This window comes from Erythrolamprus reginae, chromosome 1 (assembly GCF_031021105.1).
Source record: "Erythrolamprus reginae isolate rEryReg1 chromosome 1, rEryReg1.hap1, whole genome shotgun sequence".
Taxonomy (NCBI): domain Eukaryota; kingdom Metazoa; phylum Chordata; class Lepidosauria; order Squamata; family Dipsadidae; genus Erythrolamprus; species Erythrolamprus reginae.
In genome coordinates, this window is record NC_091950.1 from 355,116,488 (window position 1) to 355,140,250 (window position 23,763).

At 37.9% G+C, this 23,763-nt stretch overlaps 1 protein-coding gene across 1 annotated transcript in view; it reads right to left on the reverse strand.

Moving 5' to 3' along the window:
* Window positions 1-23,763, reverse strand: part of ALK (ALK receptor tyrosine kinase) — a 169,957-nt gene that overhangs the window by 97,767 nt on the left and 48,427 nt on the right. The window contains exon 4 of the mRNA XM_070734303.1: window positions 6,416-6,578. Within this exon, the coding sequence (XP_070590404.1) occupies window positions 6,416-6,578 (163 nt within the window). The remainder of the gene's footprint in view (window positions 1-6,415; window positions 6,579-23,763) is intronic.

Genomic DNA, 23,763 nt, shown 5'->3' on the forward strand with positions numbered 1-23,763 from the left:
TCAAACTATTCTCCAAAACACCCGAGGGTAGAAAAAGAAGCAATGGGTGGAAAGTAAACAAGGAGAGAAGCAACTTAGAACTAAGGAGAAATTTCCTGACTGTTAGAACAATTAATCAGTGGAGTAGCTTGCCTCCAGAAGTTGTGAATGTTCCTACACTGGATTTTTTAAATAAGATGTTGGATAACCATCTATCTGAAATAGTGTAGGATTTCCTGCCTAAGCAGGGGGTTGGACTAGAAGACCTCCAAGGTCCTTTCCAACTCAGTTATAGTTGATGTTGTTGTTGTTATCATCATCATCATCATCTAGGGAAATTGACCCAAAGGAATGTTCTGATCAACTCAGCTAAGCCAATTGCAGTAATTTCTCTTAGTCAGAAATATCAATCAAAGGAAAGTGTTTCCATGATATCCCAAAGAAGCTTTTATGTCTGGTATTGTGCAACAGCAGGCTAAAATATCTTGCAATATAGAGAATACTTTGACTCAACATATCTCTAAAATAAGCAGAATTAAGTATTAAAACATGAAATCCCATTAAAAAAGCTAGACGCTATATTGATGACTTGTAAGTTTTGATCTACTTGTTAGTGTATTAAAGAATAAAATCAGTCCTGGGATACTATTAAATGTTTCTTCTTCCAACAGCATTAACATTAGATAAATGAGACTTCTGTACATATAATTTAGTATACTTTTCTTTTACATTATGGCTATATTTTATATATACTCATAGTACATGCCAGCCTTGAAAAATTCTTCCTACCTGTTCTCCCATAGGCCAGCTGTGCTTTTATTTATTTATTTATTCATTTATTCATTCATTCATTCATTCATTCATTATTTAGATTTGTATGCTGCCCCTCTCCGCAGACTCAGGGCGGCTAAATGGCTGAACATTATTAGTTTTTTTTTTTCATTAGTAGCAATTTCCCTTAATATAGGTAGGCAAGCAGATTTGGGTACTTTTTCTGCTTAATTTCACCAAGTTGAGTCTCAGCTATTTAAACTTATATGGGCTAATTTGGGCACTGCAGGGAGTTTTATCTATTGCCCGCCTGCCTCTCTGTCTGTCTGTCTGTCTGTCTGTCTGTCTGTCTGTCAGTCAGTCTGTCTGTCTGTCTGTCTGTCTGTCTGTCTGTCTGTCTGTCTGTCTATCTATCTATCTATCTATCTATCTATCTATCTATCTATCTATCTATCTATCTATCTATCTTCAGGAAAATGGACGGTTTTCATCAAAATGACAAAAAAACCCATAGTAATTTCCAGTGAATAGACCAGTTCTTTAGAACCTCTCTGGATAAGAGAGAATTAAAGTTCACCCATGTGTACTCTAGATAACTGTTCTTCATGAGAACAAAAGACCATAGGACATTTCGAGTGCTGGGAAATGAAAGAATCATTCATCTTCCTCATAAATATGGCAGAACCTTTAAATGACAATTCATTTGCAAGCTTTACTTTCTAACCATTTCCAAAATTGCCTTTCTACCAACTTAAAGCTACTAGAGACTTTTGAAATACCATATTGGAAAAGTCTTTATCAGGTAAGTTTATTTTCAATTCTGAACAAAAGAAAAATTAATGAATGTGAAATAAATAGCAAAAAACTAAGTAGGATTTTGATCTAAGAAAGTTATATATGGATTAGTGGTCCAGATAAATATGGAACATTGATTTTACTATCAGATTTTGGAATTAGCTATTAAAAAATAAACAGTTTCTACTGAGAAACAGATTTATTTTGGCTATCCAAGGTCAGAAGAAAGATAAGTGGTAATATTAGAAATTGGATGCTAGCGACGACTAAAGATTCTAAGCGAAAAACAAAATATAAGCCTATTTTTTATCTCAGTTAGTTCTGTTTTTAAAAATAACACAAAATGTTATAAGAATAGAATAGAATAGATTTTTATTGGCCAAGTGTGATTGGACACACAAGGAATTTGTCTTGGTGCATATGCTCTCAGCGTACATAAAAGAAAATATACATTTGTCAAGAATCATGTGGTACAATACTTAATGATTGTCATAGGGGTCAAATAAGCAATGAAGAAGCAATATTAATAAAAATCTTAGGATATAAAGCAACAAGTTACAGTCGTACAGTCAACATGGGAGGAAATGGGTGATAGGAATGATGAGAAAAACTAGTAGAATAGAAGTGCAAATTTAGTAGAAAGTCTGACAGTGTTGAGGGAATTATTTGTTTAGTAGAGTGATGGCGTTCGAAAAAAAACCTGTTCTTGTGTCTAGTTGTCTTGGTGTGCAGTAGCGACGTTTTGAGGGTAGGAGTTGAACGTTTTGAGGGTAGGAGTTGAAACAGTTTGTGTCCAGGATGTGAGGGGTCAGTGGAAATATTAAAGAATATCTTTGAAGAATGGAACAAGAAATTATTAACTGCAATATCAACACTGTCAGTAACGATGTCTGCTTCAATGGCTAGATTACATCTAAAATATATTAATGAAGGAATGACAGATAAGGAGCAAATTTTATCTGAAAGACAGAGAAAGTATTGAAAAATGGAAACAGCACATGGGAATGATTTGAAAAAGGATGATTTACTGGATATACATAAGAACCAAGTTGAAATTTTAAAAATTGAAAGGGAACTACGAAGGTTGTCCAGAAAGGAAGGCTACAAGCATGGAACTTTCACAGGGAATGTTTGTGGGGGAAGTTGGTATTACTATCTTGTAGCGGGAAGCCAGCAGAAGTGAATGAGCTGCTGCAATGGGTGCCCAAGATGCTTACTGAAGCGCACAAAATTGACAGTCAGTGTCACCTGAGAATTTCTTGACCATTTTGAGATTGAAGGCGAGACTTTTCTCAACTGTATAGAGACAGGAGATGAAATTTGGGCTTATCACCATACTCCAGAGAGCAAATGTTGATCAATAATAATAATAATAATAATAATAATAATAATAATAATAACAACAACAACAACAACAACAACAATTTATTAGATTTGTATGCCGCCCCTCTTCGAGGACTCGGAGTGGCTTACAACAACAATACAACAACAACAACAACAACAACATAATAATAATAATAATAATAATAATAATAATAATAATAATAATACTTTATTAGATTTGTATGCCGCCCCTCTCCAATGTTAAAAAACAATTTAAAACCCTTATTATAAAAAAGAAAAACAATCATACAACCTAACAGACCATACACAAAACCACAATAGCTTGGGGTATATCAATTATTCCATGCCTGCGACATAGGTGGGTCTTCAGGAGCTTTCGAAAGGCAAGGAGGGTGGGGGCAGTCCTAATCTCTGGGGAGGAGTTGATTCCAGAGGGCCAGGGCCGCCACAGAGAAGGTTCTTCCCCTGGGTCCCGCCAGACGACATTGTTTAGTCGATGGGACCTGGAGAAGGCCAACTCTGTGGGACCTAATCGGCCGCTGGGATTCATGAGGCAGAAGGCAGTCCCAAAGGTATTTTGGTTTAGTGGTGCCATCCCCATTCTCCATCAGCCAAAAAATTCAAAACTGAGCAATCGGGGAGAAAAATCTTGAGCACCCATCGCAGCAACGTTCATGCCCTTAGCATTCAGGTAGCGTATTACAGTGCTTGGAGGGAAACAGAATGAGGATGCTCATCTCTAACCTTCACCACAATGCCAGTCGATGATCTAATGACCACTGGCATTGCTCGTTCGCTTCCGCTGGGTTCCCACTACATGATAGTAATACCAACTTCCCCTGCAAACATTTCCCACGAGAGCTACATGCCTTGTAAACTGACTTTCTGGATAACCCTCATAGAAATGATAAACCAAGAGGATGATATGGAAAACTGTGTCTCCAAAAGAGGTATTAGGTCTTATTTTCAGGGAATGTCGTTTCCACGGTTTAACATTGCCGAGGCAGCACTGACAGCCCCATCCAGTAGGAGCCCACTGCCTGTGGCCACTGACAGCCCACTTCTTCTGCCGGCACTTATCACCACTTTGTGTGTGGCATCCCTGGTCTTTGTTTTGCCATCAGAAGCTTTTCTAGATGGGAAAAACAGGCCGGGAGGTGGGTGTCCCATTCACATCAATCTGGAGCTCATTTCTCAGCTGCAGAAGCCTTTCCTGAAGACCTCCTAAAGGTGAAATAGAGGCTGGGGGGCAACACATGCAAGTAGTGGCAAGCGGCCACAGAATAAGTGGGCCAGCAAGGTGAGGCAGGTGTTGGGGAGTGGGAGGCCTGGGTGAAACTATCATAAGGTAAGAGGGTGTGGGGATGTGGGGCAGCTCCATCCACATCCTGCCCCAGCTTGATTTTACTCATGTGCCTCACCCCACCTTGTGCGACCAGGTGCAGTGAAGTGGGTGGGATCTTAACTAGGGCTTATTTTAGGGGGGAGACTTATATTCAGGAGCATGTGTAAAAATCAAACTAGGACTTATTTTCAGAATAGGGCTTATTTTGGGGAAAACATGGTATAGTTGTTCATACCTGTTTTGAAGGTTGTAAGTCACTTCTTTATATATTCTTTTCCTTTTCTACATTATTCTTTTTTTCTTATTCTTTTTTTCCTGCACTTTCACTCTTTTCCCCACTCTCTTCCCTTTTTCTATGTTTACTTTGTATAAATTTTATTGTTCTAATTAAAGTTCTTAATAAAAATATATTTAATAAATTACATAAGTAAAATTAAGCCATTAAAATACTCCTTACATCTCAGTGCAGATCTCTTTGCAACATTTGGTACTCCTTGGTGATGTTAGGCAAGATTTCATTTTCTGTACAGTTTGGTTTAAAAATTTAGAATTTGATGATACAGTTTGAAGTTCAAAAATATGGCTATAGAAAATACCTGTACATATATTTTCAAATTATGTTTTGTATTGTATGAGTACAACAAATAGGTATATTTTGGAAAAAGAAAGCCAAAGTTAAATATCACAGGTAGGATCAACTACTATGAACTCACGTGGAAATGGCAGAGTTTAGGAATAAACTGAATCACACATGCCTATGTCAATCTTCTAATTTTTCAAATGTTTTTTTAAATAATGCAGTGCTTTCATTTCTTTGAAAAACCCCAAATGTGATTATCTTGGCAATTTTTAACCTACAAATAGGTTGAACATAGTAACATTATAATTGTGTTTCTAAACCGTGTAACAATTATACACTTGACATTGGATTCTGGGCAACACTTAGGACTTCCTCAGGTTGGCAGCCCTTTGGTAGTTTCACTATTCACTGATATCTAGAAATTCTAAACCAGAAGTCATCAACTGTTGTGAAATAGCGAATCTGACAACTCCTCCTCCCCATAAATACAAATAGAGAAAAGGAGAAAACTGCAGAAAACTACAAAGCTATTAAAAAAGAAAACTTTGGAGAGTTCTCAGTGAACTGTTGCAAGAACAAGGAGACACAATCTGAAGTTAGTTGGGGGAAAGATCAAAAGCAACATGAGGAAATATTATTTTACTGAAAAAGTAGTAGATCCTTGGAACAAACTTCCAGCAGCCGTGGTTGCTAAATCCACAGTAACTGAATTTAAACATGCCTGGGATAAACATATATCCACCCTAAGATAAAACACAGGAAATAGTATAAGGGCAGACTAGATGGACCATGAGGTCTTTTTCTGCCGCCAGTCTTCTATGTTTCTATGTTTCTATTTTGGTCATCTCCTAAATTCTTACACTGGATTATACTATAAGCTTTAAATATTTATTTAATTATTATGAAAAATATTTCTTGGAATTGCCATGTGTTATGGTATCCTTGGATACTGTGCTACCACTCCCATAAGACTAGACTAGTGTCAGATTTAACTCTGCACAATTGTCTCCTTAAACTGATTTACTGCTCTACTCATACTACAACACAGATATGAGAGTTCCTTATGCCATTTCATACCTGCTCCAATTGTAATTGCTAATCATACCTCTTAAACATGGGCTCATCTACACAACAGACTAATTACCGGTAAGCTCTTTTAAATGGAACTGGCCAAGGATAAAATCTAGGGTCATTAGTTCACTTTACATTTTTCAGGAGTAAGGATTTTTCTTTCTTTCTTTCTAGTCCCTGAAATAATTGATAAAATCCAGTTTTGCCGTTTGAAGGTGATGGTGAAATTTCTTAGTTTCTTCATTTTTTCATGTTTCAAGGCTTAGCAAAGTTTAAGGGAAATAGATTTTAGAGATCAAACTCTGCAGATGTTCTGCCAGCTCATTTTTTAACTGTTGTAAGAAACAAATAGATTGTAATTCAGTACCTTTCAGTTTTTCTTCCTCCTCTTGTCTTTCCACATCACTTTCAAAATATATACTGTGTACCGGTATATATATATATATACTGGTACACAGTATATATTGGAACATTTTAGGGCTGAAGAATAGGATATCAATGTTTCAATGAATAAGTAAAAGAAAGCTCACCTGTATATATTGGCTGCAGGAACCCTCCATATCTGGACACCAGGAAAATGTTCATCTGTTCCTACCAGTACACTGAAATTAGAGATCCTATAGGCATCATTGCACTGGGTCTGAGTAGGCCCTTGTGATCCAGTTGCACCACAGGTATTAAACACCCAAGTATCTGAAAGAGACACGTGCAAGAATATCCTCAGTATCCAATAGGTGGCAGTTAATATCTTCAGCTGCACGCCATCTACATGAGCCTCTTTAAAGAAATAAACTTCACATTCAATTATTTCAATATGCCATGTATTCCAGTATTGGGTTGCTACCTGGTATGAGCCACACTGTGCACCGGTAGTGAAAATGGAGCTGCGTGCACAGCTTTGTGTCTCTGGCATGCATGCAGAACGTCCCAGTGGATTTTGGGGATGCACACATGCATGAGATTTGGCAATTTTTTGCTTCTACGCATGCGCGAAAGTAAAAAAAACACCCCAAAATATCGCTGGAACGCACGCCGGTGACCCGAAGCTGCATGTGTATCACACCAGTAGCAGAGGTAAGTAGCAATCCCTGCCTGATATACTCTTATTTATTTTTTATTTTATTTTATTTTTTATTTATTTTTATTTGCCATACAAATATAGTATTGTATTGTAGTATGTTTAATATAATATAAGGATAAAGTAGAGATAGAAAAGATAAAAACACAATAGGACAGGAACAGTAGGCACAAAGGTGCACTTATGCACGCCCCTTACAGACCTCTTAGAAAAGGGGAGAGGTCTATTGTAGATAATGTAAGGTTGAAGATTTTGGGGTTGGGGGAAGAAACAACAGAGTCCGGTAGTGAATTCCAGGCATTGACCACTCTATTGCTGAAATCGTATTTTCTGCAGTCTAGTTTGGAACGATTTACATTAAGTTTGTATCTATTGCATGCTCTTGTGTTGTTGTTGTTAAAGGTGAAGTAGTCACCAACAGGGAACACAGTGTGATGTATGATTTTATGAACAACAGTTAAATCAGTTCGGAGGTGGCGTAGCTGTACATTTTCTAAACATAGTAATTGAAGTCTGGAGGAGTAAGGTAATTTGTTGCGTGAGGAGAAGTGGAGGACTCTTCTTGTGAAGTATTTCTGGACTCCTTCAAATTTATTTATTTATTTATTTATTATTTGGATTTGTATGCCGCCCCTCTCCGAAGACTCGGGGCGGCTCACAACAAGTGAAAAACAATCCAATACATAATCCAATTAATTAAAATATTAAAAGTTTTTTAAAAAAACCCTATACTAACATACACACACACAAGCATACCATGTATAAATTCAGCGGGCCCAGGGGGAGATGTTTAGTTTCCCCATGCCTGACGGAAAAGGTGGGTTTTGAGAAGTTTACGGAAGGCAGGAAGAGTAGGGGCAGTTCTGATCTCCGGGGGGAGTTGGTTCCAGAGAGTCGCTGCCGCCACAGAGAAGGCTCTCCCCCTGGGGCCCGCCAACCGACATTGTTTAGTTGACGGGACCCGGAGGAGGCCCACTCTGTGGAACCTAATCGGTCGCTGTCTGTTATGCAGTGAGGATTCCATACAGGTGAGCTGTATTCAAGAATTGGTCTGGCAAATGTTTTGTATGCTCTGGTTAGTAGTTCATTGTTCATTTTTCTTTTTTTCTTTTAAGTAATTTTTATTAATTTGTTTTAAAAAGCATAATCAAGAAAATACAGTAATAACTCATCTTACAAACGCCTCATCATACAAACTTTTCGAGATACAAACCCAGGGTTTAAGATTTTTTTGCCTCTTCTTACAAACTATTTTCACCTTACAAACCCACTGCCACCGCTGGGATGCCCGGCATCCGGACTTCTATTGCCAGCAAAGTACCCGTTTTTGCGCTGCTGGGATTCCCCTGAGGCTCCCCTCCATGGGAAACACCACCTCCGGACTTCTGTGTTTTTGTGATGCTGCAATTTCACTGATGCTCCCTTCGCTGGGAAACCCCACCTCCGGACTTCCGTTGCCAGCGAAGCGCTCGTTTTTGCGATGCTGTGATTCTCCTGCTGTGATTCCCTTGCAGCATCGCAAAAACACAGAAGTCCGGAGGTGGGATTTCCCATGGAGGGGAGCCTCAGGGGAATCCCAGCAGCACAAAAACGGGCACTTCGGCTGGCAAAAGGGGTGAATTTTGGGCTAGCACGCATTAATCACTTTTCCATTGATTCCTATGGGAAACATTGTTTCGTCTTACAAACTTTTCACCTTAAGAACCTCGTCCCGGAACCAATTAAGTTTGTAAGACAAGGTATCACTGTATATACATTGACATATTTGCAATATTTGTAATACACAAAAAAGAAGATAGAAAAACATACATACACTTCTAAACAAACAAAAAACACCTGGACAATTACAAAATGTTCATTTTTCATTGGTTAATGAAAAAGCTTTCTTTCCTCCAAAGCAAATGCAGAATAGATTTGCTAGTAGAACAAACGTGGGAGAACTTTGAGGTTTGAAGAGAAAAAATATTTGTAGGAAACAAACAAAAATGAGAGATAATCCCAAAGGAACTCAATAAGGACTGAGTATCTTCAATAGATATAGAGTAAAAAAAAAGCACAGAGAGAAGACGGGAAGAAGAGAGAACGGAGTAGAGGTACACAACAGATTCAATTCTAATATAGTTAAGTCTATCCTTCGTACCACAAGAATCTTCCCTTAATGCTCCCCAGTTAATGTAAAATCTACAGATAAAAAATTATTAGTTCCTAATTCATACTGATGGAGAAAAATGATACCATAAAGCAATTAAAACTTAATTGCAATTGCTGTTAGCTATATTTGTGTGATTTGGGTTTCCCCCTCCATTGTGACTCGCATTTAAAAATTTTTAAAGTTCAGCTGAATGCTTGAAAATGGCTTGAGAATGTCCCTTTTTCTCCCAGACTTTCACAAGTTCAGTTGCAAATTCTGAAAAGGAATTATAATCATATTTATTTGAATGCAAATGCAGCATTCCCTGTGATCTGGGTCCCAAATAAAGCAGATTTCCCGATTGTGGGGGAAATAGTATTCACATTCAAGTAAGAACAGTTCCATGTCATATATCAAAAGAATAATTGGTAGGCTCAGTATACAGATTTCCAAAATCTGAAGAGACTTTAAAGTGTTCATTTCAAATGAAATTCAGTAGAATTCAGTAGAATTTATTTTCAGAAAACCTGAATGTAGAACTGGACTGTACTTTATTGAGGGTTTTTGTATTATTTTGATTGTGTTATGCTATTTCATTGATTTTGCTAATAAAAGGGTATGATAAAAACTTCAAAATCAAGGATGAAAAAATGCACATTACTGCATATCTTTTTCAATCCACAGATCCAATGGATATACCAAATTTTACATGCCACACTTTAAAAAATATACCTGAAACATTAATGGACAAAATGGGTGCCCTAAATTTTTTAGGAACTTATTGAAAATTATGTGATAAGTATATGTTTATTATTTTGCCCTTCTTGGAGAACTGATCTAATGATAATAAATTAACCACTTTCAGGACGTTTATCTTAATGTGAAGGCTTGAAACTTTTCTGTACACACATCTGCTTCCAGAAATGAGAAATAAAGTCCATAGGACAGAAAAACAAGAAGAATTTGTAACCTTTAGTGTTGTGGTTAGCTCTGGCCCAGCTCCTGCCCCAAAAACTGTGGATGTGGGGGAGACATCCACATGCTGCAGGCCTGTTTTGCCCCCGGTGGAATCTGCTGATGAAGGCTCCTCTGACCAAGAAGACATGAGTGACAGGGAGGAGGAGTGTGTGGCAAACAGCTCAGAAGGAGATCAATTATCTAGCTCCTCCTTGGGGCTGTGATGATTAGTGAGGCTGCTATAAATAGCAGCCTGTGGGTTTGGCCATTGTGGAGGATTATCTGATCGTTATGTTTCGTGACTGCTTTACTGACTTTGACTTTTTGTGTGCTGATTTCCCCCCGCTTTGAAACTAAACCAGAGCAAAGTGTGTTTCACTTTGTGAAAGAAGGACTGTGAATTACCTCACAGCTGCAAGCTAAGTATCACAGAACTGATAAGGGACTTGTACAAATTACCAGTTTGTTTGGAGACGAGTGCTCTTTGCTATACCAAAAGAGGGTTTAGGTTAAGTGAATTTTCATTATAAAGAACATTGTTTTGAATTTTCAAACGTGTGTGTGTCTGAAATTTGTACCTGTGAATTTTTGGGAGGAGTCTACCAGAGAGCCCGACAGAACACTTTAGAATTCCATTCTTAGGCTGAATTTTTTGTTGCACTGACTTAGGCCTGTCCTATATAGCGACTCATTATGATATAGCAGTGAAATCATTTTAGCACATTCAAAGTGAACCCAATGGATCTTAGAAACTGCTACAATGACAGTACATGGTCTATATATTCTAATTATTGCATCCTCTGTGTTTTTCTTAACATCGAATCCATTCTTTTTTCCATTGAAACTAAGCTGTCCATATTTTGAAGACCTAGAAGCCAGGATTTCATGACTCCGATGCCATGGGGCAACTGATGTTAATGTGGTGGTTAATAATTTCCTCAAATAAGTATTAGAGCTGAAGGCGACAATTTGTCATATACTTTCTATGTGATAGCCTTATGCTGTAGCAAGATTGCTTATAGCATCCAGCTAAGAAGGATGTAATCCTGATCTGTAATATAAATGAAGCTTTGCATTACCCTTCAGTGAGATGTCAAAGGCATTCCTGATGTCCCTGGTTTCATAATGCCTCAAGGGAAAGAATGAGAAACTGTGTGGAAGAATCCAAGATTTTCATATTAATGGAGTAAAGATTCCGAAGTACATTCCTTATTTGAACCTTTTCCAGCCAACTTAATCTTTTTTGAAAAGTATAGCGCTCTCACTGAAATTCCCGCTCCTCTGTTTAATTGCAAATCAGAAAAACAGAGGGATATCCTGCCAACAATCTTGAAGTTTTAACACTTTTCTGTCCCAATAGGTTTAGACCAGCTGCAACAGAGCATATGTTAAATAAAATGAGCAAGCAAAAGTCTATACCAGGAATATTAAGAAACAGTTGCGTTATCTCTGGTGAAAAATTAAACATGCTCCCTCAAGTGGTAGCAAGTGACCTTGAGAAAAGATTTTTTTTTAAAGAAAAGAGAAAAACCATACAGCAAGAGAGAAGATTAAACAGGAAAAATTGAACTGTGAAGATTTATCCCCATGTCTCATTAAGAAATAAGGACAGTTTAATTGTTGTTTAATGAGTTTTCTATATCATGAGCTTATCCTTTACATTCTAAGTCTGACATTGCTTAATTCTTCATAGTTTTTATGACACTGCTAATTGGTGCCCAAACATAAAGTAAGAATGTGCTAAAAGATGCGTGACACCACTTTGTATTCACAAACCTGTACTCCTAAATATATGTGACCTTCAAGCCTGAAAGAACTTACAACACTTTTTATGCCAGATGTATCATCAAGACAGATAATCAGACATAAGAAATATAATGTATAAAGAATGTTAGGAACTATATCCAATTATTTGTACTAATTATTTCAAAATATTAGTAGTGGTCATCCCCTTATGAAATTTAACTACACACAAACATACAAATACACACATGAAGAGGCAACAGCCATTGTGATTTCCGGTACATTTAAAATGTATTAAAAACTACTAAAATTAACTAAGCTTTTGTTAGTCCTCTACTAATGTCGTCAGAGTGTTAAAATCCCCATTGAAGACAGTTGATTTTATATGATGCTGCTCACTTTTCTCACTGCCTGCGTCATAGGCCCATGCCCTTACTTCCCTACTGTAATTAGCTTAGCCGTTGCTAGCTTAGTCATATAAACAGGTGGAGTTGCTGTTCCTTCTTTATCTTTTGCGTATATCTTTTGTGGGGATCACCGTCTTCAATGGGGATTTTAACACTCTGACGACATTAGTAGAGGACTAACGAAAGCTTAGTTAATTTTAGTAGTTTTTAATTAATTTTTAGCGTTCCAGAGATCGCTATGGTTGTTGCCTCTTCATTTATAAATACACCTGGAACTCACATTTTTAGGACATTTATATATAGATAGAAATAGATCTATCCTAGTCTCCCTTAATTTTCAAATTCAGCAAAAACATGTGACACATACAGAATATAGTTTGTCGGTTATGAATAAGTTAACTGCCTTGGAAATGGCCCTGGGTTGGGCCAAGAGGCAAAAAAGGAGCTGTGATGTTCCTTCAATATACCAGGGTGATTCGACACAAAAAACATGTAACCCTTCCCTGGTACAGAGCTGAAGGGATTGGATACTGTAGCCTAGAGGTTAATTCTCTGCCTCGCAAGGCAAAGGTTGCAAGTTCAAGAAGATTTTCATGGGTTTAGGTATGTAGGTCTTGGCATATTCGGGTTTCTTCTCATGTAAGGTTCAGAGAATCCTGGTGACATTTTGGAGGTCCCATTCGTCATCTTCAGGCTGGTGCTTTCGGCTTTTGTTTTGTTCACCTGAGCACAAAGTCTAAAGCACCAGCCTGAAGATGATGAGTGGGACCTCATTGAAAGGTCGCCAGGATTCTATTACATGGGAAAAGACACGAATATGCCAAGACCCACATACCTATCCCTGTGAAAATTTACGAAAACACACACACGCACACACATAATGAAATGTATATCTTAGTTTGAATATAAGTATGAAGTATGCCACAGATTGATTTAATTCACTTTCTCTCTACCAAGAAATTTACATAGAATCCACATTGATCTAAAAGCTTTATTAAATATAGCATTTGCCTGAAGCTTTAAGCATATCAAATATCCAATACTCCTTTAAACACAGCCCACGATACTTTGGAGAAGGAAGAAGTCATTTCCAGTAAAAATCAATATTTCTGTTTTGTGTATTATTGATTTTTTTCCACTCGTCTCTCCAAGAACCGAGGAAAGGAAATTTGCAGGGTGTCACACACAAGCCATTAAAACAGCTTACAGAATAGTTTCTATAGGTTGCTACATGTTTGGAGGTAATTCAGTTTACAGCCTAGCTTTTGATCTCCATAGATGAAAGAACCCGTGATGAAATGGAACCCCTTCAACTAGCTCCAGAGACTCTGGTGTAGCATTTTCCATCTGGAGACAACATAACGCTGTTCTGCATTGCATTGGCAAATGAATGTGTTTCCTTTTGTTCTGTATTGCAGAACAGAGAGATACATCAATTGGATAAACCCGTTATCTGAAGCAAGCCTACAAATTTAAACCACATTGTTGGATATAATCAATTGCTCACTGTTCAGAAGAAATACTAATACAGCAAAAAGGGGGTGATTGTCTTGCAGTTAAGCGTAATTCTGAAAAATCCAAGTGCAAATTGCTATCCAACAAAAAATACACTTCAAGTAAGGATTCTCTACTGTCACTTTGTTTGGATCTGTTGGCCTTTTTATGGCTCCAAGCATGATTTCTATATATGATTCCTGCTATATAAGATGTTATTTTTTCATTCACAAGTTTTACCGTAAACAGTCATAGGACATTATTTGTCCACTGGGCAAAAAGTTTTCACATTACCTCATGGCATCTACACACAAATACACTATATCACTAAGGTCTTGGCAACATGAAAAAAAGACAAATTATTTGGATTATTTGTATCATCTGTTGAACAGAAAGTTGAGCAGCTGAATAGAAATGAGCCCAGCATTTCAGTGGTTTGCTCCTATAATCAGCCCTGGCAACATGTACTTTTTAAGGGGATTAAAGCTGATGCAATTTATCACTTAGAAATTGTAGATTTCAGCCAGAGAAATATTGCAGCCAGCTAATAAGCTATATTCGTTCCAACTCTGCAAAGTCTTCAGTGGATTGTGATATCAGGAAACTTCTAGGTGATGAGCTTTTCTATCATCCAAGTTATTCAATCTCACAATTAAAAAAAAAATCTGATATTTTAGGATGTAAGAGTCCATTGAAACAATGGACTCTTACATCCTACATTTCACTTGCTTTCATGTTTACAGCAACTGATAAAGTATATCAAACTTTATCCTTCCTTGTTAATATTGAATATAAAGAAGTCTCATTTTGGGTTCATTTGCCATACAAAGATTATCTTCCAACAAAACTCAAATCTCTTCCTTTTTCCTGCTGAAAACCTCGTTGTATGTCCACTGTAGCAGAATACCCCCTGACGCCACAATTTTGTGTAGAACCCCTTTATGTAATGCTGCCAATGCAGGAATGAAGGAATAATCAGAACAAAACATTACCTCCCATAAAACTGCAAATCATGCTATGTAAGAGGATCTTATTTTCAACAGAGAGATAGTTTCAAGATCACATAAAGTGATTGTACCACTTTATACTGTACTGGTGAGACTACACGTAGAATACTGTGTCCCATTCTGTTTACCACAATACCAAAAATAAAAATAAAAATGGAAACCCTAGAAAAAATTCGGAGAAGAACAACAACATAAGGGGTTTAGAGGTTAAACTATATGCTGAATGACTGAAGGACTTAGTAAGTCTAGTCTAAGAAAGAGAGAAATTAGGAGAGATATGATAGCATTTTTCCAGTATTGAGGGGCTCCAAAGCACCTGAGGGCAGGGCAAGAAATAACAGAAGGAAGATTATTAAAGAGAGATCCAACTTAGAACTAAGAAGAAATTTCCTGACAGTGAGAACAATTAATTAGTGGAATGGCTTGCCTCCAGAAGTTGTGATTGCTCCATCACTGGAAGTTCAAGAAGAGATTGAATAGTCATTTATCTGGCATAGTAGGACAGTGATGGTGAACCTTTTTTCCCTCCGGTGCCAAAAGAGCGTGTGCATGTGCTATTATGAGTGCCCACACCCATAATTAGGAAAAAACAGCTTTCCCCGCCCCCAGAGGCCCTATGAAGCGCAGGAACAGCCTGTTTCCCAACTTCTGGTGGGACCAGTAGGCTTGTGTTTTGCTCTCCCTAAGGCTCCAAAGGCCAGGGGAGGGTAAAACAACCTCTCCCATCCCCCAGAGGCTCCTTGGAATCCCAAAACACCTTCCCAGAGCCTCTGTGCAAGCAAAAAATCAACTGACCCATGCACACATGCACATTGGAGCTGAGCTAGGGCAATAGCTCGCGTGCCAGCAGATATGGCTCCCCGTGCCACCTATGGCACCCGTGCCATAGGTTCGACATCACTGGTATAGGATCTCCAACCATGGTCAGGAACTAGAAGACTTCCAGGATCCTTTCAGTTAGAGGAAGGAAGAAGAGGAAAATAGGAAAAAGCCAAAGAAGAAGAAAGTAGGTACAGAAAAAGCAGGGAGGTAAGAGAGGGGAGTGACATGATATGATAAGGGGGAAATAGACGGGCAATTGGATAATGATGTTGGTTTATTGGATACTAATATTATATATATATATATATGTATGTATGTATGTATGTATGTATGTATGTATGTATGTATCTATCTATCTATCTATCTATCTATCATCTATCTATCTATCTATCATCTATCTATCTATCTATATATATATTTGTTTTCATAGATTTTCACGGGTACAGGTATGACGGTCTTGGTATATTCGGGTTTCTTCCCGTGTAGGATTTTGAAATTTCTGGTGACGTTTCGACGAGGTCTCACTCGTCATCTTCAGGCTGGTGTTTCTGTCCTTGTTCTAAGGCGAACACTGTGAGACCTGAGCTGCCTTCCTTCTATAAATACTGGTGGCTGGGTGTGGTCTGATGGCTCAGCAATTGCCTGTTGTGTAGAAACTTCCTGGTGAGTCAGTGGCGTAACATCTGGGCTCGTTGATGTAGCTGAGGTATGCTGATTAGTTAATGGTTGTAGATTAGGTGTGATATCCTGAGTAGTTGGAACTTGCAGGCTACTTGATTGTTTTACAATGTGTGTTCTGAGTCTGGTTTCTATGGCTGGGATACGTTTGAGGGCTGGTTTCCAGATGTCTGGTAAGCGGGAGGTATCATCCTGCTTGTTCATATTTTGGGGATGTTTTTCTATCTCAATGGCTTTCATAGATTCCTTGGTGTTCTAGTCAAGAACAGGATAATGGTACCACCCTCCTTCCTTACATCAAGGGCACCCCAGACAAAATTAGTAAAATTCTGCACAAGCATAAGATCAAAACTTCATTTGTCACTAACCAAAAAATAGGAAACATCCTAAGGAACCCAAAAGATAAAATCCGACTAGAACACCAAGGAATCTATGAAATCCCTTGCAAAACATGTGCAGCCACATACATTGGACAAACCAATCGAAGAGTGAGCGCACGCATTGCAGAACATAAGAATGCAGTTAAAAAAGAAGAAAAGACTTCCTCCTTTGTCCAGCACATTAAAAAAACAGGGCACGAAATTGACTTTGAAAAAACTAAATTACTTTCCAAAACAGAAAATTTATATAGAAGAATTACTATGGAAGCAATAGAGATTGAGAAACACCCCCTCTGCATAAACAAAAGAGATGATACGTCCCGCCTACCAGAGATTTGGAAACCAGCCTTAAACAAAAAAACATTTCATAATAATCACCATGTCAATCCTTCAAGTAATTGTGATTCCACCAACCAATCAAATCACTAAAACATAGACACCCAATCTATTTGCTACATTCAAACCAAATCTCCACCCCTAACACTATATATAAGGAAGAAATGGCAGTTGCAAACATTCCATATTTACAACAGCACGAAGCTTAAAACTTCAGCCTGATGATGGTGAATGTGATTTCACCGAAACGTCGCATAGACACTCAAAATATTACACGGGGCAAAACCCAAACTCAGAACAATCTACATACATATACCCGTGAAAATCTACGAAAACAAATATATATATATGTGTCAAATGTTTTTTTTAGCTGGAATTTTTAAAATTAAGGGAGACTAGGATGGTCCCATTTCGGCCTTGTATATATATATATATGACGGTCTTGTAATATTCGGGTTTCTTCCCGTGTAGGATTTGGAAATTTCTGGTGACGTTTTGACGAGGTCCCACTCGTCATCTTCAGGCTGGTGTTTCTGTCCTTGTTCTAAGGCGAACCCGAATATACCAAGACCGTCATACCTGTACCCGTGAAAATCTACGAAAACAAATATATAATTTTCAAATTCAGAAAAAAAACATGTGATATATATATATTCCATTTACAACAACACAAAGATTGGAACTCCAGCCTGAAGATGGTGAATGTGATTTCACCGAAACGTCGCATAGACATGCAAAACATTACACAGGGCAAAACCCGAACTCAGAACAATCTACATATATATATATATATATATATATATATATATATGTTATATATATATATATATGTTATATATATATGTTATATATATATGTTATATATATATGTTATATATATATATATATATATATATATATATATATATATATATATATATATATATATATATATATATATATATATGTTTTCGTAGATTTTCACGGGTATATGTATGTAGATTGTTCTGAGTTCGGGTTTTGCCCCGTGCATAGACACTCAAAATATTACATGGGGCAAAACCCGAACTCAGAACAATCTACATATATATATATATATATATATGTGTGTGTGTGTGTGTGTGTGTGTGTGTGTGTGTGTGTGTGTGTGTAATGTGGAGAAAAATAAAAAAATGCAAAAAATATTATTAGGATTATGACATTTTTAATTATGAATTATTCAATGTATACTATAGATACTTTAACTTGTAACTGTATTATTGTTGATATTTTAACTGTTGGTTTTTTTAAATAAACATCAATAAATTTCAGATGATTGGCTTTATACAAACGTACTTGATAAATATATGTATTCATGCATGTCTGCAAGAGAAAAGTACTATTTTCCACAAAGTGACTTAAAATTAATTTCAGTTTCAGGTAGATGTTATAATGATTTGTTCCCTTGGAGTCAATCCTCATAATTTACATCACTTATAAGCTTTAAGAATTAACACTGCACCCTATATGTCTTAACCAGCTTCACATGATTTATATTGCAGATATCACCAAACATCTGGAAGAAATATGTCCTGGAATTAAAGAAAGCCCAGGAACATGTTGCTGATGAAGAGCAGCTGGTTAACAACTCCCCTCTCACCTCAACATATTGAAAAAGCAAGTAGCCAAGAATCAAAGTTACAAGATATTGCAATATACTAGCACAGCAGTCCCCTTTTGAAATCTATTCATGTAATTCTCAGCTGTCAAAAAATCACTCGCAGAGACTAAGAGAGGCAATGTAAAAACATAATTATTTATATTGGAACAAACCAAGTTGCACCCGGCCCACCCATTGATCAGGAATCTCATAATTCTAATGACAGCCTTGAGAGAACAATGTGTACTTGTCATTGTTACCTCAGCAGGGCTTCAGGGACATGGAAATTTCCACAGGAAATACTCAGTATCCCTGAGGTACCACCCAATGTCCTTGGAATGCCATCAAGGGAGGGTTGGCTATTTCTGTGCTTCTTTATCTTATCTAGAGAATGACAGCTTCTCTGTATAATGAAGTAGACAACTTGGCAAGCATATACATGTCACAGTATGTTTAGGGTTCCCTCTTGCTTTGAGAGATATGTCATTATCCAGCTGAAAAAATGGGTACGTATTATTTATTTATCTAATTAATAGGTCACCCAACTCCTTCTTGGTGGCGTATAATATCTAAAAACAATATAAAAACAGCTAAAAGCCCATTAAAAAAGAAAATAAAAGCCATTCATATCTTTTTGGCCGTATGTAGTTGGTACCATATTGCTCAATGGCCCCATGTTTTCATGGCTTTCCAGAAGGCCAGTAAGGTGGGGGCAGTACGGACCTCTGGGGGCAGCTGGTTCCATAAAACTGGTGCCACCACAGAGAAGGCCTTCCCACACAGCACTGCCAACCGACACTCTCTAGCCAACAGGACCTGGAGAAGGCCAACCCTGTGGGACCTTGTCAGTCGCTGGGACCTATGGGACAAATTATCGAGGCAAATACCTGGACTCTGTCTTTATTTCTACCAAGCCACACTTGAGACTGGCAAAACGGGACTGGAATTGCTTCTACCAGATTCTTTAACAAAAGTAGTAAGTCAAACTTTAAAGCAATGCTTTACCCATATGGTGTCCTACAACAGCCTCCCCCCCTTTCACCAGATTGCCTCTCAGCATCAGGACTTCCATGGAGCTATCAGAGTTAATAACAACTATCTGGCACTCCCGCTCAACATCTGCCACATCTTGCAAAATAGAGCATGCCTAATGTACAGAGTTGCTTAAACAACTGTAAGTATTTTAAGATTAATTTTAGAAAACTTAATCTGACCTACAGGGAGAGGAGACATTCAGCGGGAGTAGAAAGCAATTTCGCTGCTCAAAAATGTGAGCGCGCTACTATAAGGAGAACAGCAGCAGGCATCTTAACTGTGCTTCATAGGTCTAAATATATTAACATAAGTACTTCTGAGCCAACAGTTAATTAAAGAGATTTATTCAAGGAAAGCTTTTATTAAGATTAGAAAACACATCACATAATTACATATTGCTTGAACCTAATACTACCTGGCAAAAACCATTCTCTAACAGACCTTCCCCATCCCAGGAAAAACATAACATAACTTTGAAACGCTATTACTTAGTATGCCTTTTTTGGTGGCATAAACTTTCCTAGACACATGATGCCTTTTTCCCAATACCGTAGCCAGAAGATACTAATCTAATCCAGCCTCTTCCTATTAACATTCAAACTGAATGATCTCACACTTATTGGTCTCAACATGAAGTGGGACTGCCCATAAAAAAGGCATCAGATTATATAGACAGGAGAACACCCTGGGAATGCAGGAGGAAATTAATTTTGCATCATTTATTATTTATTTATTTATTTATTTATTTATTTTTATTGGATTTGTATGCCACCCCTCTCCGTAGATGCGGGGTGGCTAACAACAATAATAAAAACAGCATGTAAATCCAATACTACAGCAACTAAAAACCCCTTATTTTAAAACTAATCATATCTACAAGCAAACATACCATGCATAAATTGTAAAGGCCTAGGGGGAAAGAGTATCTCAGTTCCCCCATGCCTGATGGCAGAGGTGGGTTTTAAGGAGCTTACGAAAGGCGAGGAGGGTGGGGGCAATTCTAATCTCCGGGGGGAGTTGGTTCCAGAGGGCTGGGGCCTCCACAGAGAAGGCTCTTCCCCTGGGCCCCGCCAAACGACATTGTTTAGTTGACGGGACCCAGAGAAGGCCCACTCTGTGGGACCTAACTGGTCGCTGGGATTCGTATAATCATAAATGGCAAACCAAGAATCTGTGCTCAGTGAACTTCCAGGGATTATGTGGAATGTGAGAGTAGTTGAAGGCCAAGGTTGCAAGAAAAAGGAAAAAGAAACATTGTGTGTGTTGAGTCAGACACACTCTACTTCAGCTTCTACCACTGTACAATGCAGCCATGTGCATATCACATGGGGGGAGGAGATGAAGATACTTTAGATGTACAGTGGTACCTCTACTTACGAACTTAATTTGCTCCCTGACCAGGTTCTTAAGTAGAAAAGTTTGTAAAAGAAACAATTTTCTCCATAGGAATCAATGAAAAAACGAATAATGCATACAATTGGGGAAACCACAGGGAGGGTGGATGCCCTATTTCCTCCCAAGAGATTCCTAGAGAGGCTCCACGGAGGCTTCTCCCTGCCTTTTCCGGTTCCGGTTCAGAGGCTCAGGTTTGTAAGTGGAAAATTGTTCTTGAGAAGAGGCAAAAAAATCTTGAACACATGGTTCTTATCTAGAAAAGTTCGTAAGTAGAGGCGTTCTTAGGTAGAGGCACCACTGTACCTGTAAAACTCTGCCTAGCTTTTTAAATGAATTTAGGACATGTAAGAAAATTTCAGCTGAGCATATTTTGTCATATCAATGCCTTCACACATAAGCCAATATTTAGGAGAGGACGTTTTATACTTTATTCTCAACCCCAATCCCAATAAAGTGCCGAGAAGTAATGAATAAGTAATTGTAGGTCTAGGCAATTAAATTACTTATTATTTGTTTTCTATGGATATTTTCTTAATTCCAATTTTGTTGCTTAGAGACATTATAATAATAAAAAGACTTGTCATTTAATTCTTGGGGGAAAAAAGGATGTACTGTACATTGTGTCCCAGACAAATAGCTAGACAAAACATATCTCAATAATTTAATAGACAAACTGTCTAACACAGTAAAGAAGGAAACTTTTCATTTGTGTTGTTCCTGCATAATGGCATCTCTGTGTGCAATGGAGTGGGACCTAGCACATTAACTTTTTCCCGCAATAAGTTGGAAAGAGGTTAATGATGGAAGGAAACGGGGAAGATGGCCTTCAAGTTTGCAATGCTGGATCTGCAGGAAGGCTGAAGATATCTATATCTGTATAATATATTGTTACATTGCAATAAACAGTCAAATGGAGAGACTGGGAAGAAGCATAGTAATGAAGAATATAATGGGTCTTTCTGCTCTGTGGAAATTAAATGGTTTTGTTAGTTGAGCAAAAGAAGACCAAAGGCAGTGAAGGAAATTGCAGAGAAGTTAAATGAGTCATGTATGTCAACCCTCATTGCACAGGATATTAGAAACATCCACACCCCAGACCTTGGGGGTGGGAGGGAAATGTAATCTGAAAAATTCTTAATTTGCAAGTTGGGTGGCCATGAACAATGATTAAATAAAGAACTGACCTCTGTTAATTAGAAGTGAGAAAGATCATCTGAGCCGACAAATAGAAAAAGCAAAAGCAAAGAGTCAGAGGAGTGTGAAGGCACGGGAGCAGGCCAGTCAAACAGAGGCAGTGAACTGTCTGGTTGTGGGGGGTTTTAAAATTTCTTTGTGGTGTATATTTTGCTTCTCTGCTGAGGAGGCACTCACTGTTTTAAACTAATGCCATTTTGATCTGGGCTGTTGAATCAAAGTAGCTGTGCTAATTGCTTTCAAGGGTGGCTTTGCTCATCCTTTTTCCTGTGCTGTTCTCTCTTCTGATTCCTCTGTAGCCTGGTTCTAATTTCTCATCCAGCCTCCTCCCTCCCTCCTTCTTTTTTATTACATATACAGTGTTCCCTCGATTTTCGCGGGTTCGAACTTCGCGGAAAGTCTATAGCATGGTTTTTCAAAAATATTAATTAAAAAATACTTTGCGGGTTTTTTTCTATACCACGGTTTTTCCCACCCGATGACGTCATATGTCATCGCCAAACTTTCGTCTGCCTTTAATAAATATTTTTTTAAAGAAACTTTAATGAATAAACATGGTGAGCAATCATCTGAATGGTTGCTAAGGGAATGGGAAATTGCAATTTAGGGGTTTAAAGTGTTAAGGGAAGGCTTGTGATATTGTTCATAGCCAAAAATAGTGTATTTATTTCCGCATCTCTAATTCATGGAAATTCAACTTTCGCGGGCGGTCTTGGAACGCATCCCCCGCGAAAAGCGAGGGAACACTGTACACTGCTCAAAAAATAAATAAATAAATAAAGGGAACACTTAAACCAGTGTTTTTCAAGCAGTGTGCCGTGGCACACTAGTGTGCCGCGAGACATGGTCAGGTGTGCCGCGAAGCTCAGAGAGAGAAAGAAAACAAGAGAAAGAGAGAGAGAAAGAAAGAGCAAGAGAGAGAAAGAAAACAAGAGAGAAAGAAAGAAAGAAAGAAAGAAAGAAAGAGAGAAAGAGAACAAGAGAGAAAGAAAGCAAGAGAGAGAAAGAAAGAAAGCAAGAGAGAGAGAGAGAAAGAGAGGGAGGGAAGGTGGGAGAGAGAAAGACATAGAGGGAAGTAGGGAGGGAGAGAGAAAGAGAGCAAAAAAGAGGAAAGAAGGAAGAGAGAAAGAGGGATGGAGAGAGAGAGAAAAAGAAAGAGGGAGAGAAAGAGGGAGAGAGAAATACTGTAGAGCGAAAGGTAGGAAGAGAGAATTTTTTTGTCCAAACTTTTTTTAGCGCCCCCCCCCCCCCTCAATGTTCCCCATGGTTTTGTAAATGTAAAGAATGTGCCGCGGCTCAAAAAAGGTTGAAAATCACTGACTTAAACAACACAATATAACTCCAAGTAAAGTCAAACTTCTGTGAAATCAAACCATCCACTTGGGAAGCAACACTGAATGACAATAAATTTCACATGCTGTTGTGCACATTCAACTTTGTACAGAACAAACTATTCACTGAGAATATTTCATTCATTCAGATCTAGGATGTGTTATTTGAGTGTTCTCTTTATATTTTTTTTGAGCAGTATATATAGCTGCCCATCTTATGCTGAACTCTGGGCAGCATCCAGTCAATTGAAACATTAATTTAAAGAAGTAAA